General features: G+C 38.7%; 1 protein-coding gene across 1 annotated transcript in view; it reads right to left on the reverse strand.

Moving 5' to 3' along the window:
* Positions 1-17,960, reverse strand: part of HERC1 (HECT and RLD domain containing E3 ubiquitin protein ligase family member 1) — a 176,625-nt gene that overhangs the window by 26,240 nt on the left and 132,425 nt on the right. Inside the window, exons 57-60 of the mRNA XM_007467211.1 lie at positions 17,289-17,435; positions 9,482-9,583; positions 8,309-8,482; positions 6,591-6,884 (exon numbers count right to left, since the gene is read on the reverse strand). Coding sequence (XP_007467273.1) covers positions 6,591-6,884; positions 8,309-8,482; positions 9,482-9,583; positions 17,289-17,435 — 717 coding nt within the window. The remainder of the gene's footprint in view (positions 1-6,590; positions 6,885-8,308; positions 8,483-9,481; positions 9,584-17,288; positions 17,436-17,960) is intronic.

Genomic DNA, 17,960 nt, shown 5'->3' on the forward strand with positions numbered 1-17,960 from the left:
TTAACCCCCTCCTGTCTGGGTGGGAACAGATGCCCTCAGGCAACCTACATGCAGAGGCGGGGCCAAAACCAAAACTGAACCCCAGGAGCTGTGCGAACCAAGAAGAGAAAGGGAAATTTCTCCCAGCAGTCTCAGGAGCAGCGGATTAAATCTCCACAATCAACTTGATGTACCCTGCATCTGGGGAATACCTGAATAGACAACGAATCATCCCAAAATTTAGGTGGTGCACTTTGGGAGCAACTGCAGACTTGGGATTTGCTGTCTGCAACTGACTGGATTCTGATTTTTATGTTTATCTTAGAACAGTTTTCAGTGCTTGTTATCATTGGTAGATTTATTGGTTTGGTTGCTCTCTTCTTTTTTAAATTATTATTATTTTTATTTTAATAATTTTAAAAAATATATTTTTTTTTCTTTTTCTCCCTTTGCTTTTGAGCCGTGTGGCTGACAGGGTCTTGGTGCTCCAGCCTGGTGTCAGGCCTGAGCCTCTGAGGTGGGAAAGCTGAGTTCAGGACACTGGACCACCAGAGACCTCCCGGCCCCGTGTAATATCAATCAGCGAGAGCTCTCCCAGAGATTTCCAGCTCAACGCTAAGATCCAAATCCACCTAACGGCCAGCAAGTTCCAGTGCTGGACTCCCCATGCCAAACAACTAGCAAGACAAGCCCACCCATTAGCAGAGACACTGCCTAAAATCATACTGAGTTCACAGACACACCAAAACACGCCACTGGACGTGGCCCTGCCCAACAGAAAGACAAGATCCAGCCCCACCAACCAGAACACAGGCACCAGGTTCCTCCACCAGGAACCCTACACAAGCCACTGAACCAACCTCACCCACTGGGGGCAGACACCAAAAACAATGGGAAATACGACCCTACAGCCTGCAAAAAGGAGACCCCAAACACAGTAAGTTAAACAAAAAGAGAAGACAGAGAAATATGCAGCAGATGAAGGAGCAAGGTAAAAACCCACCAGACCTAACAAATGAGGAGGAAATAGGCAGTCTACCTGAAAAAGAATTCAGAGTAATGATAGTAAAGATGATGCAAAATCTTGAAAATAGAATGGAGAAAATACAAGAAACGTTTAACAAAGAAGCCTAGAAGAACTAAACAGCAAACAAACAATGATGAACAACACAATAAATGAAATTAAAAATTCTCTAGAAGGAATCAATAGCAGAATAACTGAGGCAGAAGAACGGATGAGTGACCTGGAAGATAAAATAGTGGAAATAACTACCGCAGAGCAGAATTAAGAAAAAAGAATGAAAAGAATTGAGGACAGCCTCAGAGACCTCTGGGACAACATTAAACACACCAACATTTGAATTATAGAGGTCCCAAAAGAAGAAGAGAAAAAGAAAGGGTCTGAGAAAATATTTGAACAGATTATAGTTGAAAATTTCCCCAACATGGGAAAGGAAATAGTCAATCAAATCCAGGAAGCACAGTGACTCCCATACAGGATAAATCCAAGGAGAAACATGCCAAGACACAAATTAATCAAACCAACAAAAATGAAATTCAAAGAAAAAACATTAAAAGCTGCAAGGGAAAACCAACAATTAACATACAAGGGAATCCCCATAAGGTTAACAGCTGATCTTTCAGCAGAAACTCTGCAAGCCAGAAAGGAGTGGCAGGACACATTTAAAGTGATGAAAGGGAAAAACCTACAACCAAGATTCCTCAGCAAGGAATTCATTCAGATTCAACAGAGAAATTAAAACTGTTACAGACAAGCAAAGGCTAAGAGAATTCAGCACCACCAAACCAGCTCTACAACAAATGCTAAAGGAACTTCTCTACACAGGAAACACAAGAGAAGGAGAAGACTTACAATAACAAACCCAAAACAATTAAGAAAATGGTAATAGGAACATACATATTAATAATGACCTTAAATGTAAATGGATTAAATGCTCCAACCAAAAGACATAGACTGACTGAATGGATACAAAACAAGCCCCATATATATGTTGTCTACAAGAGACCCACTTCAGACCTAGGGACACATACAGACTGAAAGGGAGGGGATGGAAAAGATATTCCATGTAAATGGAAATCAAATGAAAGCTGGAGTAGCAATTCTCATATCAGACACAATAGACTTTAAAATAAAAACTAGTACAAGAGACAAAGAAGGACACTACATAAGGATCAAGGGATCAATCCAAGAAGAAGATATAACAATTTAAAATATTTATGCACCCAATATAGGAGCAGCTCAATACACAAGGCAAATGCTAACAGCCATAAAAGGGGAAATCGAGTGTAACACAATAATAGTAGGGGCCTTTAACATCCCATTTCACCAATGGACATATCATCCAAAAATGAATATAAATAAGGAAACACAAGCTTTAAATGACACATTAAACAAGATGGACTTAATTAATACTTATAGGGCATTCCATCCAAAAACAACAGAATACTGTTCTTCTAAAGTGCTCATGGAACATTCTCCAGGGTAGATCATATCTTGGGTCACAAATCAAGCCTTGGTAAATTGAGGAAAAAATGAAATCATATCAAATGTCTTTTCCAACCACAACACTACAAGACTAGATATCAATTACAGGAAAAAAACTGTAAAAAAATACAAACACATGGAGGCTAAACAATACACTGCTAAATAACCAAGAGATAACTGAAGCAATCAAAGAGGAAATCAAAAAATACCTAGAAACAAATGACAATGAAAACACGATGGCCCAACACCTATGGGATGCAGCAAAAGCAGGTCTAAGATTAGGAAGTTTATAGCAATACAATCCTACCTCAAGAAACAAGAAAAATCTCAAATAAACAACCTAACCTATGTACAGCTGATTCACTTTGTTATGAAGCAGAAACTAACACACCATTGTAAAGCAATTATACTCCAATAAAGATGTTAAAAACAAAAAAAAACAAATAAACCAAAAAACCAAAAGAACCCTAACCTTACACCTAAAGCAATTAGAGAAAGAAGGACAAAAAACCCGCCAAAGTTAGCAGAAGGAAAGAAATCATAAAGATCAGATCAGAAATACATGAAAAAGATATGAAGGAAACAATAGCAAAGATCAATAAAACTAAAAGCTGGTTCTCTGAGAAGATAAACAAAATTGACAAAACATTAGCCACACTCATCAAGAAAAAAAGGGATAGAAAAAAAATCAATAGAATTAGAAATGAAAAAGGAGAAATAACAACTTCTGCAAAAATACAAAGGACCATGAGAGATTATTACAAGCAACTACATGCCAATAAAATGGGCAATCTGGAAGAAATGGACAAATTCTTGGAAAAGCACAACCTTCCAAGACTGAACTGGGAAGAAACAGAAAATATAAACAGACCAATCACAATCACTGAAATTGAAACTGTGATTAAAAATCTTCCAACAAACGAAAGTCCAGGACCAGATGGCTTCACAGGCAAATTCTATCAAACATTTAGAGAAGAGCTAACACCTATCCTTCTCAAACTCTTCCAAAATACAGCAGAGGGAGGAACACTCCCAAACTCATTCTACAAGGTCACCATCACCCTGATATCAAAAAAAGACAAAGATGCCACAAAAAAAAGAAAACTACAGGCCAATATCACTGATGAACATACGTGCAAAAATCCTCAACAAACTACTAGCAAACAGAATCCACTAGCACATTAAAAGGATCATACACCATGATCAAGTGGGGTGTATCCAGGAATGCAAGGATTCTTCAATATACGCAAATCAATCAATGTGATACACCATATTAACAAACTGAAGGATAAAAACCATATGATAATCTCAACAGATGCCAAAAAAGCTTTCGACAAAATTCAACACCCATTTATGATAAAAACTCTCCAGAGGGTAGACACAGAGGGAAACTACCTCAACATAATAAAGGCCATATATGACAAACCCACAGTCAACATTGTTCTCAATGGTGAAAAACTGAAACCTATCCTCTAAGATCAGGAACAAGACAAGGTTGCCCACTCTCACCACTATTATTCAACATAGTTTTGGAAGTTTTAGCCACAGCAATCAGAGAAGAAAAAGAAATAAAAGGAATGCAAATCGGAAAAGAAGTAAAACTGTCACTGTTTGAAGATGACACGATACTATACGTAGAGAATCCTAAATCTTAAGTAGAAAACTACTAAAACTAATCAATGAATTTGGTAAAGTAGCAGGATACAAAAGTAATGCACAGAAATCTCTTGCATTCCTATACACTAATGATGAAAAATGTGAAAGAGAAATTAAGGAAACACTCCCATTTTACCACTGCAACAAAAAGAATAAAATGCCTAGGAATAAACCTACCTAAGGAGAAAAAAAGACCTGTATGCAGAAAACTATAAGACACTGATGAAAGAAATTAAAGACGATACAAACAGATGGAGAGATATACCATGTTCTTGGATTGGAAGAATCAACATTGTGAAAATGACTCTACTACCCAAAGCAATCTACAGAGTCACTGCAATCCCTATCAAACTACCAATGGCATTTTTCACAGAACTAGAACAAAAAATTTCACAATTTGTATGGAAACACAAAAGACCCCAAATAGCCATAGCAATCTTGAGAAAGAAAAAGGGAGCTAAAGGAACCAGGCTCCCTGACTTCAGACTATACTACCAAGCTACAGTAATCAAGACAGTATGGTACTGGCACAAAAACAGAAATATAGATCAATGGAACAGGACAGAAAGCCCAGAGATAAACCCAGGCACATATGGTCACCTTGTCTTTGATAAAGGAAGCAAGAATATACAACAGAGAAAAGACAGCCTCTTCAATAAGTGGTGCTGGGAAAACTGGACAGCTACATGTAAAAGAATGAAATTAGAACACTCCCTAACACCATACACAAAAATAAACCCCAAATGGATTAAAGACCTAAATGTAAGGCCAGACACCATAAAACTCTTAAGAGGAAAACACAGGCAGAATACTCCATGACATAAATCACAGCAAATCCTTTTTGGCCCACCTCCTAGAGAAATGGAAATAAAAACAAAAATAAACAAATGGGACCTAATGAAACTTAAAAGCTTTTACACAGCAAAGGAAACCATAAACAAGACCAAAAGACAACCTCAGAATGGGAGAAAATATTTGCAAATGAAGCAACTGACAAAGGATTCATCTCCAAAATATACGAGCAGCTCATGCAGCTCAATATCAAAAAATCAATCAACCCAATCCAAAAATGGGCAGAAGACCTAAATAGACATTTCTCCAAAGAAGATATACAGATTGCCAACAAACACATGAAAGGATGCTCAACATCACTAATCATTAGAGAAATGCAAATCAAAACTACAATGAGGTACCACCTCACACTGGTCAGAAAGGCCATCATCAAAAACCTACATACAATAAATGCTGGAGAGGGTGTGGAGAAAAGGGAACCCTCTTGCACTGTTGGTGGGAATGTATATTGATACAGCCACTGTGGAGAACAGTATGGAGGTTTCTTAAAAAACTAAAAATAGAACTACCATATGGCCCAGCAATCCCACTACTGCACATATACCCTGAGAAAACCATAATCCAAAAGGAGTCATGTACCACAATGTTCACTGCAGCTCTATTTACAATAGCCAGGACATGGAAGCAACCTAAGTGTCCATCGACAGATGAATGGATAAAGAAGATGTGGCACATATATACAATGGAATATTACTCAGCCATAAAAAGAAATGAAACTGAGTTTTTTGTAATGAGGTGGATAGACCTAGAGTCTGTCATAGAGTGAATTAAGTCAGAAAGAGAAAAACAAATACCGTATGCTAACACATATATACGGAATCTAAAAAAAAAAAAAAAAAAGTTCTGACAAACCGAGGGGCAGGATAGGAATAAAGATGCAGATGTAGAGAATGGACTCGAGGACACGGGGAGGGGAAAGGGTAAGCTGGGACGAAGTAAGAGAGTAGCACTGACAGATATACACTACCAAATGTAAAATAGATAGCTAGTGGGAAGCAGCTGCATTGCACAGGGAGATCAGCTCGGTGCTTTGTGACCACCTAGAGGGATGGGATAATGAGGGTGGGAGGGATATGCAAGAGGGAGTTGATATGGGGATATATGTATACATACAGCTGATTTACTTTGTTATACAGAAGAAACTAACACAACATTGTAAAGCAATTATACTCCAATAAAGATGTTTAAAAAATAAAATAAAACAAAATGAAGGTACCTTTTACAATGTTATTGTAAATAGAAGAAATACAGATAAGCTCTAATAGGGGAAAAATATTAAAAAAAAATTTATATATATGCACACACACTAACAAGGTACCTATGGACAAGAAAATGAGAAAATATGTGACTATGTCATTGAAAACCAGCACATTTATAAGAGCTCCACAATTCTCATAATCAATCCCTGTCACCAATCACCAAAGAAGACTTCCATCAGATTGAAAGTGAGTATCTGAAAGCAAAATATTTTAAGTTTATATAAGGGTGTGCTTCTTGCTCTATTCAAGCTAGCAAATACTTATTGAGGGTCTGCTACTTACTAAACATCCATAATACAATCTCAGTTACATGTAACAGTAGCTCATACTACACTTACCATTAGGAGTACAAGTTCATCCTCTGGAACAGGCTCTAGATCAGGAACAGTAAAAGATTCTGGAAACTGTGCTCCATTGGTCAGGGCTTCAGCAGCTTTTATGGTCGTTGAGAAACATTCTAACCAGGCCCACTCATTTGGATTCCACGACGCAGGGTCAGGGAGGCAGTTCTGGTGGTGTGGTGGCACTGGAGGATTACACAGCAGCTGATCCAGATGAAGTCCCACAGCAAGGGAAGCCAGACATTGCATATAGGGGCTGTGAACAAGCTGGTCACCACAAACCACATGAGGCTAAGAGAAAATGCAAGGATATTATGCTGAAGAGCCTCTGCCAAATAATATAAATCAGCCTCCTGCATTCTGAAAGCCTGCAGTCATATTTTAACTTTACTTTTTTAAGCTTTTTACTTTGAAATAATTTTAGATACATAGAGAGTTGCACAGATAGTACAGAGAATTCCTATAAACCCTTCACCCAACCTTCCGTAATGTTCACATCTTATATAACCACGGTGCGATAATCAAAGCTAAGAAAGTAACACTGGTTACAATAATAACTAAACCACAGAACTTTATAGCGCTTCCCACTAATGCTCCTTTTCTTTTATTTTCTTTTTAAAAAATATTTATTTATTTATTGGCTGTGTTGGGACTTAGTTGCAGCGTGCGGGCTCTAGAGGGCCCAGACTTAGTTGCCCCTCAGCATGTGGGATCTTAGTTCCCCAAACAGGGATCGAACCCGCGTCCCCTGCATTGGAAGGCGAATTCTTAACCACTGGACCACCAGGGAAGTCCCTAATGCTCCTCTTCTGCTCCAAGATTCAACCCAGGACACCACACTGCATTTAGCATATTTTCATTACAGTTTTTCTTGAATTAAAAAAAAAGGCAGATAACTGAACCATGGAGACCTGCTCCCTCTCACATTTCCTCCTTTACCAAAAGAACCCTGGTAGCCATCAAAGACTCCCTAGATGTAGTAGAGCAACTCTGTGAGAGACTGAGCGATTCAGAAAAGAAAACCTGGGCAAACCTCAGAGAAATTAACTGGGTGTGGTTAACAGCTGATTAGATTAATGTAGCATGGCAAAAAAAAAAAAAAGGAAAAAGGAAAAACCCCAGATGAGCTCTGCCTAGGAGCAGCATACTGTGACTACTGAGGGCTGGAAGACAGGCTATACAGGATCATGCATGGCCTGGGCAACAAGTCCAAATTCCATAATTTCGCATTCTAGTATTTAATGACCTTACTTAATTCAACCTTACCTCTTCTACTAAACTTTCCACAAGGATTCACCTGATAAAGTGGACAGGATGTTCACTCTGACGCCCATATCCATTCCCCCTCCCAACAGTGGGATGGCAAAGCCACACAAAAATAGATATATGGGTCAGAAAAGGGAAGATGATATACTCTGAGGTACAGGGATTTAAACAAGTTTTAGAATGAATAAATAATCTGATGTGAATAATAGAAACACTATACAAATTTGAGGGTTATTTAAAAATTTTACTCCCACTAAAATAAAGTAAAAGCAGGCTTAGGATTACTAAACAACTGTTTTAGACATGAATTATCTTCATTTGATTCCACCCAAATAGCCCCACTTATTTTACTCAGACCTCATACTCTTAAGGGATAAATTCAAAGCTGTAATTCCAATTCCAAAGCACCAGTCATCTGTAGATCTGCACGAACGAGTGTAATCAGTTACCTTTTCATAGGCATACTGCTCCTGAAGCATCACGGGGAGCCGCTCCAGAAATGCTCTCATGCAGGGAGCCATGTTTAATCCCAGAACACCCTGTTGTTTCAGTGCTGTCCTACAGGTTGCTAAAACATGATTGGCAGCAGCCCATTCTGCTGTACAATTCACGACCAAAACATCCTGATGAAAAATAAACCATGCCACATGATATTTGTTTAAATAAAAGAGAGACATTCCATGACCATTCATATATGAGAAATTCCTTCTAGTAATACATTAAACACTTTTGCTTTTGGGACATTTTATGCTATACTTTTAATGCCTATGAACTTCAAAACATCTTAAATTTTGTCTAAGGTAAAAACAAGTGAATAACTGTAAAATGTGTGAACTACCTTGGATTAGCTGATTCTTCTTAAAGAGACTTAATTATTTGCTATCTCATAGGACTTGTAGGACAAGGTATCTAGTATATCTTAAGAGTCTGACATGACCACAAGGATACTAGAGGAAGTAATACTCTGCTGAGGGACACACATCTACAAGAGAGGCAGCACTGCTCTGTGGCTCTATGGTTTATTCTATGCAGGTTACTACTGCCTATGGTCTGATTCTATATTTTACTTCTAGTAGGACTGTTCATGCAGGTTTTCAGCTCTATTTTAATATTACCACATATTAACCACATAAATGTAAACCAAAGCAGCACACTGACACTATTCATGAAGGGTATGAAAAGCAATATTGTAAGAGATAATGTCATATCATAGAATTATTTCACAGTAGAGGGCTAGTATTTTTTAGTAGAACATTAAATTTGAAAGCCAAGATATATTCTGTATAGTTGAGTTAAAGGTCTTTGTGGTAGTCCTTCTTTTCAGGGAAAATTCTTTAGATAATTTAGTGCTGTCTCAAAAATCATGGCAGAAAGTGATAAATTCTCTTTATAATTTCCAGTGGAAAGTCATTCAATAATTAAGCATTTTTCCCAAAGTATGGGGTACAGGAGACTACCAGTTTCTAGTTTTCCTTCTGCCACTAAACAGCTGCATTATCTTGGGCAAGTAATAACCCCTCTGGATATCATTTTTCGCCTCGGTAAAGTGGGATGCTTGGACTACGATTTTTAAGATACCTTACAGGCTAACAACTTACAACTTGATATGACTGTAAAATTACCTTTGATCTATTTGAGCAAGCAGCTACTCCAACATCTGGAATCCATACTGTGGTCTGAATAGCTCCAGAGCCAATCACAACAGTTTGCAAGACAGAGCCATCCTAAAATGAGATGTATTTATCAGTATACACTACTTAACTAGTTAGCCATTATTTACATTTTAAATTTATACTTCATGTTCACAAAAACTTATTGTAAAACCTATACTTTAGCTACATTTGGCAATGCCCAACTGTATACTGCTATCCAATTTTCTAGAGCCTTTTCTAAATGATTTTAAAAATACATCATTCAGAAAAAATAAGGGCAGGGGAGCCTTCAAGATGTCAGAGGAGTAAGACATGGAGATCACCTTCCTCCCCGCAAATACATCAAAAATACATCTACATGTGGAACAACTCCTACAGAAGACCGACTGAATGCTGGCAGAAGACCTCAGACCTCCCAAAAGGCAAGAAACTCCACGTACCTGGGTAGGGCAAAAGAAAAAAGGAAAAACAGAGACAAAAGAATATGGACAGGACCTGCACCTCTGGGAGGGAGCTGTGAAGGAGGAAAAGTTTCCACACACTAGGAAGGCCCTTCACTGGCAGAGATGGGGTGGCGGAGGGGGAAGCTTCAGAGCTGCGGAGGAGAGCACAGCAACAGGGGTGCGGAGGGCAAAGCAGAGAGATTCCAACACAGAGGATCGGGGCCAACCAGCACTCACCAGCCTGAAAGGCTCATCTGCTCACCTGCCCGAGCAGGTGGGGGGCTGGGAGCTGAGGCTCGGGCTTCGGAGGTCAGACCCCAGGGAGAAGCCTGGGGTTGGCTGCATGAACACAGCCTGAAGGGGGCTAGTGCGTCACAGCTACCCGGGAGGGAGTCCAGGGAAAAGTCTGGACCTGTCTAAGAGGCAAGAGACCATTGTTTCGGGTGCGCAAGGAGAGGGGATTCAGAGCACTGCCTAGACGAGCTCCAGAGATGGGCATGAGCTGCAGCTATCAGCACGGACACCAGGCACAGGCGTGAGACGCTAAGGCTGCTGCTGCAGCCACCAAGAAGCCTGTGTGCAAGCACAGGTCACTACCCACACCTCCCCTCCGGGGAGCCTGTGCAGCCCGCCACTGCCAGGGTCCCGTTATACAGGGACAACTTCCCCAGGAGAACACACGTTGTGTCTCTCAGGCTGTTGCAATGTCATGGTGGCCTCTGCTGCCGCAGGCTCGCCCCACATCTGCACCCCTCCCTCCCCCCGGCCTGAGCGAGCCAGAGCCCCCTAATCAGCTGCTCCTTTAACCCCATCCTGTCTGGGTGTGGAATAGACACCCTCAGGCAACCTACATGCAGAGGCGGGGCCAAATCCAAAGCTGAACCCCGGGAGCTGTGCGAACAAAGAAGAGAAAGGGAAATCTTCCCCAGCAGCCTCAGGAGCAGTGGATTAAATCTCCACAATCAACTTGATGAACCCTGCATCTGTGGAATACCTGAATAGACAAGAAATCATCCCAAAATTGAGGCAGTGCACCTTGGGAGCAACTGTAGACTTGGGATTTGCTTTCTGCATCTAATTTGTTTCTGGCTTTATATTTATCTTAGTTTAGTATTTAGAACTTATTATCATTGGTAGATTTGTTTACTGATTTCGTTGCTCTCTTCCTTATATATATATATATATATATATATATAATATTTTTTCCTTTTTCTTTTTGTGAGTGTGTATGTGTATGCTTCTTAGGGTAATTTTGTCTGTATAGCTTTGCTTTTGCCATTTGTCCTAGGGTTCTGACTGTGCTTTTTTTTTTCTTTTTTTTTTGGAGTATAGTTTTTAGCAATTGTTATCATTGGTAGATTTGTTTTTTGGTTTGCTAGCTCTCTGCTTTCTTTCTATTTTATTACTTTTTAATAATTTTTTTCTATTTTAATAACTTTATTTAATTAATATATTTTTTCTTTATTTCCTTCTTTCTTTCTTTTTTTTTCCTCCCTTTTCTTCTCAGCCATGTGGCTGACAGGGTCTTGGTGCTCTGGCCTGGTGTCAAGCCTGAGCCTCTCAGGTGGGACAGCCAAGTTCAGGACATTGGACCACCGGAGACCTCCCAGCCCCAGGCAATATCAAATGGTGAAACCTCTCCCAGAGATCTCCAGCTCAACGCTAAGACCCAGCTGCACTCAACGACCAGCAAGCTCCAGTGCTGGACACCCCATGTCAAACAACTAGCAAGACAGGAACACAAGCCCACCAATTAGCAGAGACGCTGCCTAAAATCATACTAACTTCACAGACACCCGAAAACACACCACTGGACATGGTCCTGCCAACCAGAAAGACAAGATCCAGCCCCACCAACCAGGCACCAGTCCCCTCCACCAGGAAGCCTACACAACCCACTGAACCAACCTCACCCACTGGGGGCAGACACCAAAAAACAACAGGAAATACGAACCTGCAGCCTGTGAAAAGGAGACCCCAAACACAGTAAGATAAGCAAAATGAGAAGACAGCAAATAGACAGCAGATGAAGGAGCAAGGTAAAAACCCATCAGACCAAACAAATGCAGAGAAAATATCGGCAGTCTACCTGAAAAAGAATTCAGAGTAATGATAGTAAAGATGATGCAAAATCTTGGAAACAGAATGGAGAAAATACAAGAAACGTTTAACAAGGACACAGAAGATCTAAAGAGCAAACAAACAATGATGAACAACACAAAAAATGAAATTAAAAATTCTCCAGAAGGAATCAACAGCAGAATAACTGAGGCAGAAGAACGGATAAGTGACCTAGAAGATAAAAGAGTGGAAATAACTACGGCAGAGCAGAATACAGAAAAAAGAAAGAAAAGAATTGAGGACAGCCTCAGAGACCTCTGGGACAACATTAAACACACCAACATTCGAATTCTAGGGGTCCCAGAAGAAGAGAAAAAAAAAGGAACTGAAAAAATATTTGAAGAGATTATAGTTGAAAACTTCCCTAATATGGGAAAGGAAATAATCAAGACCAGGAAGTGCAGAGAGTCCCATACAGGAAAAATCCAAGGAGAAACATGCCAAGACACATATTAATCAAACCAACAAATATTAAATTCAAAGAAAAAATATTAAAAGCAGCAAGGTAAAAGCAACAATGAACATAGAAGGGAATCCCCATAAGGTTAACAGCTGATCTTTCAGCAGAAACTCTGCAAGCCAGAAGGGAGTGGCAGGACACATTTAAAGTGATGAAAGGGAAACACTTACAGCCAAGATTCCTCTACCCAGCAAGGATCTCATTCAGATTTGACGGAAAAATCAAAAACTTTACACAGACAAGCAAAAGTTAAGAGAATTCAGCACCACCAAACCAGCTCTACAACAAATGCTAAAGGAACTTCTCTAGGCCTGAAACACAAGACAAGGAGAAGACTTACAATAACAAACCCAAAACAATTAAGAAAATGGTAATAGGAACATACATATTAATAATGACCTTAAATGTAAATGGATTAAATGCTCCAACCAAAAGACACAGACTGGCTGAATGTATACAAAAACAAGACCGTATATATGCTGTCTACAAGAGACCCACTTCAGACCTAGCGACACACACAGACTGAAAGGGAGGGGATAGAAAATGATATTCCATGCAAATGGAAATCAAATGAAAGCTGCAGTAGCAATTCTCATATGAGACAAAATAGACTTTATAAGACTATTACAAGAGACAAAGAAGAGACAAGAGACAAGAGACTACATAATGATCAAGGGATCAATCCAAGAGACAAGAGACTACATAATGACCAAGGGATCAATCCAAGAAGAAGATATAACAATTGTAAATATTTATGCACCCAACATAGGAGCACCTCAATACATAAGGCAAATGCTAACAGCCATAAAAGGGAAAATCGACAGTAACACAATAATAGTAGGGGACTTTAATACCCCACTTTCACCAATGGACAGATCAACCAAAATGAAAATAAATGAGGAAACACAAGCTTTAAATGATACATTAAACAAGATGGACTTAATTGATATTTATAGGACATTCCATCCAAAAACAGCAGTTTACACTTTCTTCTCAATTGCTCATGGAACACTCTCCAGGAGAGATCATATCATGGGTCACAAATCAAGCCTTGGTAAATTTAAGAAAACTGTAACCATATCAAGTATCTTTTCCAACCACAATGCTATGAGACTAGATATCAATCACAGGAAAAAATGTGTAAAAAATACAAACACATGGAGGATAAACAATACACTACTAAATAACCAAGAGATCACTCAAGAAATCAAAGAGGAAATCAAAAAATACCTAAAAACAAATGACAATGAAAACATGATGACCCAAAACCTATGGGATGCAGCAAAAGCAGTTCTAAGAGGGAAGTTTACAGCAATACAATTCTACCTCACGAAACAAGAAAAATCTCAAATAAACAACCTAACCTTACACCTAAAGCAATTAGAGAAAGAAGAACAAAAATACCCCAAAGTTAGTAGAAGGAAAGAAATCATAAAGATCAGGTCAGAAATAAGTGAAAAAGAAATGAAGGAAACAATAGCAAAGATCAATAAAACTAAAAGCTGGTTCTTTGAGAAGATAAACAAAATTGACAAAACATTAGCCACACTCATCAAGAAAAAAAAGGGAGAAAACTCAAATCAATAGAATTAGAAATGAAAAAGGAGAAGTAACAACTTCTGCAGAAATACAAAGGACCATGAGAGATTATTACAAGCAACTACATGCCAATAAAATGGGCAATCTGGAAGAAATGGACAAATTCTTGGAAAAGCACAACCTTCCAAGACTGAACTGGGAAGAAACAGAAAATATAAACAGACCAATCACAAGCACTGAAATTGAAACTGTGATTAAAAATCTTCCAACAAACAAAAGTCCAGGACCAGATGGCTTCACAGGCAAATTCTACCCAACACTTAGAGAAGAGCTAACACCTATCCTTCTCAAACTCTTCCAAAATACAGCAGAGGGAGGAACACTCCCAAACTCATTCTACAAGGCCATCATCACCCTGACACCAAAAAAAGACAAAGATGCCACAAAAAAAGAAAACTACAGGCCAATATCACTGATGAACAAACATGCAAAAATCCTCAACAAAACACTAGCAAACAGAATCCATTAGCACATTAAAAGGATCATACACCATGATCAAGTAGGGTTCATCCCAGGAATGCAAGGATTCTTCAATATACGCAAATCAATCAATGTGATAAACCATACTAACACTGAAGGATGAAAACCATATGATCATCTCAATAGATGCAGAAAAAGCTTTTGACAAAATTTAACACCCATTTATGATAAAAGCTCTCCAGAAAGTAGGCACAGAGGAAACTTACCTCAACATAATAAAGGCAATATGTGACAAACGCACAGCCAACATCATTCTCAATGGCGAAAACTGAAAGTATTTCCACTAAGATCAGGAACAAGAAAAGTTGCCCACTCTCACCACTCTTATTAAACATAGTTTTGGAAGTTTTAGCCACAGCAATCGGAGAAGAAAAAGAAATAAAAGGAATGCAAATCGGAAAAGAAGTAAAACTGTCACTGTTTGAAGATGACATGATACTATACATAGAGAATCCTAAATCTTAAGTAGAAAACTACTAAAACTAATCAATGAATTTGGTAAAGTAGCAGGATACAAAAGTAATGCACAGAAATCTCTTGCATTCCTATACACTGATGATGAAAAATCTGAAAGAGAAATTAAGGAAACACTCCCATTTTACCACTGCAACAAAAAGAATCAAATACCTAGGAATAAACCTACCTAAGGAGAAAAAAGACCTGTATGCAGAAAACTATAAGACACTGATGAAAGAAATTAAAGATGATACAAACAGATGGAGAGATATACCACGTTCTTGGATTGGAAGAATCAACATTGTGAAAATGACTCTACTACCCAAAGCAATCTACAGATTCACTGCAATCCCTATCAAACCATCAATGGCATTTTTCACAGAACTAGAACAAAAAATTTCACAATTTGTATGGAAACACAAAAGACCCCAAATAGCCATAGCAATCTTGAGAAAGAAAAAGGGAGCTAAAGGAACCAGGCTCCCTGACTTCAGACTATACTACCAAGCTACAGTAATCAAGACAGTATGGTACTGGCACAAAAACAGAAATATAGATCAATGGAACAGGACAGAAAGCCCAGAGATAAACCCAGGCACATATGGTCACCCTGTCTTTGATAAAGGAAGCAAGAATATACAACAGAGAAAAGACAGCCTCTTCAATAAGTGGTGCTGGGAAAACTGGACAGCTACATGTAAAAGAATGAAATTAGAACACTCCCTAACACCATACACAAAAATAAACTCAAAATGGATTAAAGACCTAAATGTAAGGCCAGAAACTATCAAACTCTTAGAGGAAAACATAGGCAGAACACTCTATGACATAAATCACAGCAAGATCCTTTTTGACCCACCTCCTAGAGAAATGGAAATAAAAACAAAAATAAACAAATGGGACCTAATGAAACTTAAAAGCTTTTGCACAGCAAAGGAAACCATAAACAAGATGAAAAGACAACCCTCAGAATGGGAGAAAATATTTGCAAATGAAGCAACTGACAAAGGATTCATCTCCAAAATATACGAGCAGCTCATGCAGCTCAATATCAAAAAATCAATCAACCCAATCCAAAAATGGGCAGAAGACCTAAATAGACATTTCTCCAAAGAAGATATACAGATTGCCAACAAACACATGAAAGGATGCTCAACATCACTAATCATTAGAGAAATGCAAATCAAAACTGCAATGAGGTACCACCTCACACCGGTCAGAATGATCATCATCAAAAAATCTAGAAACAATAAATGCTGGAGAGGGTGTGGAGAAAAGGGAACCCTCTTACACTGTTGGTGGGAATGTAAATTGATACAGCCACTGTGGAGAACAGTATGGAGGTTCCTTAAAAAACTAAAAATAGAACTACCATCTGACCCAGCAATCCCACTACTGGGCATATACCCTGAGAAAACCATAATGCAAAAAGAGTCATGTACCACTATGTTCATTGCAGCACTATTTACAATAGCCAGGATGTGGAAGCAACCTAAGTGTCCATCAACAGATGAATGGATAAAGAAGATGTGGCACATATATACAATGGAATATTACTCATTATTAAAAAGAAATGAAACTGAGTTATCTGTAGTGAGGTGGATGGGCCTAGAGACTGTCATAGAGAATGAAGTAAGTCAGAAAGAGAAAAACAAATACCATATGCTAACATATATATATGGAACCAAAAAAAAAAGGTCATGAAGAACCTAGGGGCAAGATGGCAAAAAAGACACAGACCTACTAGAGAATGGACTTCAGGATACGGGGAAGGGGAAGGGTAAGCTGGGACAAAATGAGAGAGTGGTAGTGTATATATGGACATATATACACCACCAAATGTAAAATAGCTAGCTAGTGGGAAGCGGTCGCATAGCACAGGGAGCTCAGCTCGGTGCTTTGTGACCAGCTAGAAAGGTGGGATAGGGAGGGTGGGAGGGAGATGCAAGAGGGAGGAGATACGGGGATACATTTATATGTATAGCTGATTCACTTTGTTATACAGCAGAAACTAACACACCATTGTAAAGCAATTATATTCCAATAAAGATATTAAAAAAAGAAAAAAATTAAAGGGCAGAGAACTCTGAAAGGGGTTTCTTCAATATTCAAGATATTATTACACAAAATATTCCTAGGATTGCTTGGGTTAACTTTTATCACATATAAGTTAATATAAAAACATTTCTTAAGACAAAAATAACATCTATACTCTTACCCTTAAAGACCAAATGTTCATGAGGCCACCTAAACCACCAGACACCAGGGCCAACCCATCAGAACTAAAGGCAACGGTCCGGACAGGGGTGATGTGTCCTCGCAATTGATAAACACACTTGGCTCCGACTGATTTCCTATATCCATCCTGCAATTCATTTTTATTTTTAACAAATATTGAAAATTAAAACAATTTATAGATTCAAGATTTACAATTCATTCTTGGAAATTTTATATTTCAGTACAAAATTGGGGAGGAGGGAAGGACAACTCTCTCATAAGGACTAGCCTGACAGAGAAAATAATAAGATATCAATCTGGTTCTCCTTTGCTGATGCTGCTTCATCTTTTTTGATACACTTCTAAGCTAGTTCTCTACTCTTCAAACTGGAAGAAATGACTACATTTAAGTTCCAATTATCCCTCAGAGAAATTCTAACTTCTACTTTTTAATGAGTGTTTTAATTTTTAAATTTCACTTCATGTAAATTTCACTTTTAGCCTCTAACATTTGTGAATTGCACATGCTGGTGCTATACAAACAAGTTCCTCTTTCTGTTGGCTAATGGGTCTGTCTGTCCCATGGTATCTAATCTCATGTTTGCTCTGCAGGTTTTAGGAATGAAATAGGTAGGCCTGTCCAAAGGGCTACTCTTTAGCACAGAGAGCAAAT

The sequence above is a fragment of the Lipotes vexillifer genome, unplaced genomic scaffold (assembly GCF_000442215.2).
Source record: "Lipotes vexillifer unplaced genomic scaffold, Lipotes_vexillifer_v1.1 scaffold1654, whole genome shotgun sequence".
NCBI lineage: Eukaryota > Metazoa > Chordata > Mammalia > Artiodactyla > Lipotidae > Lipotes > Lipotes vexillifer.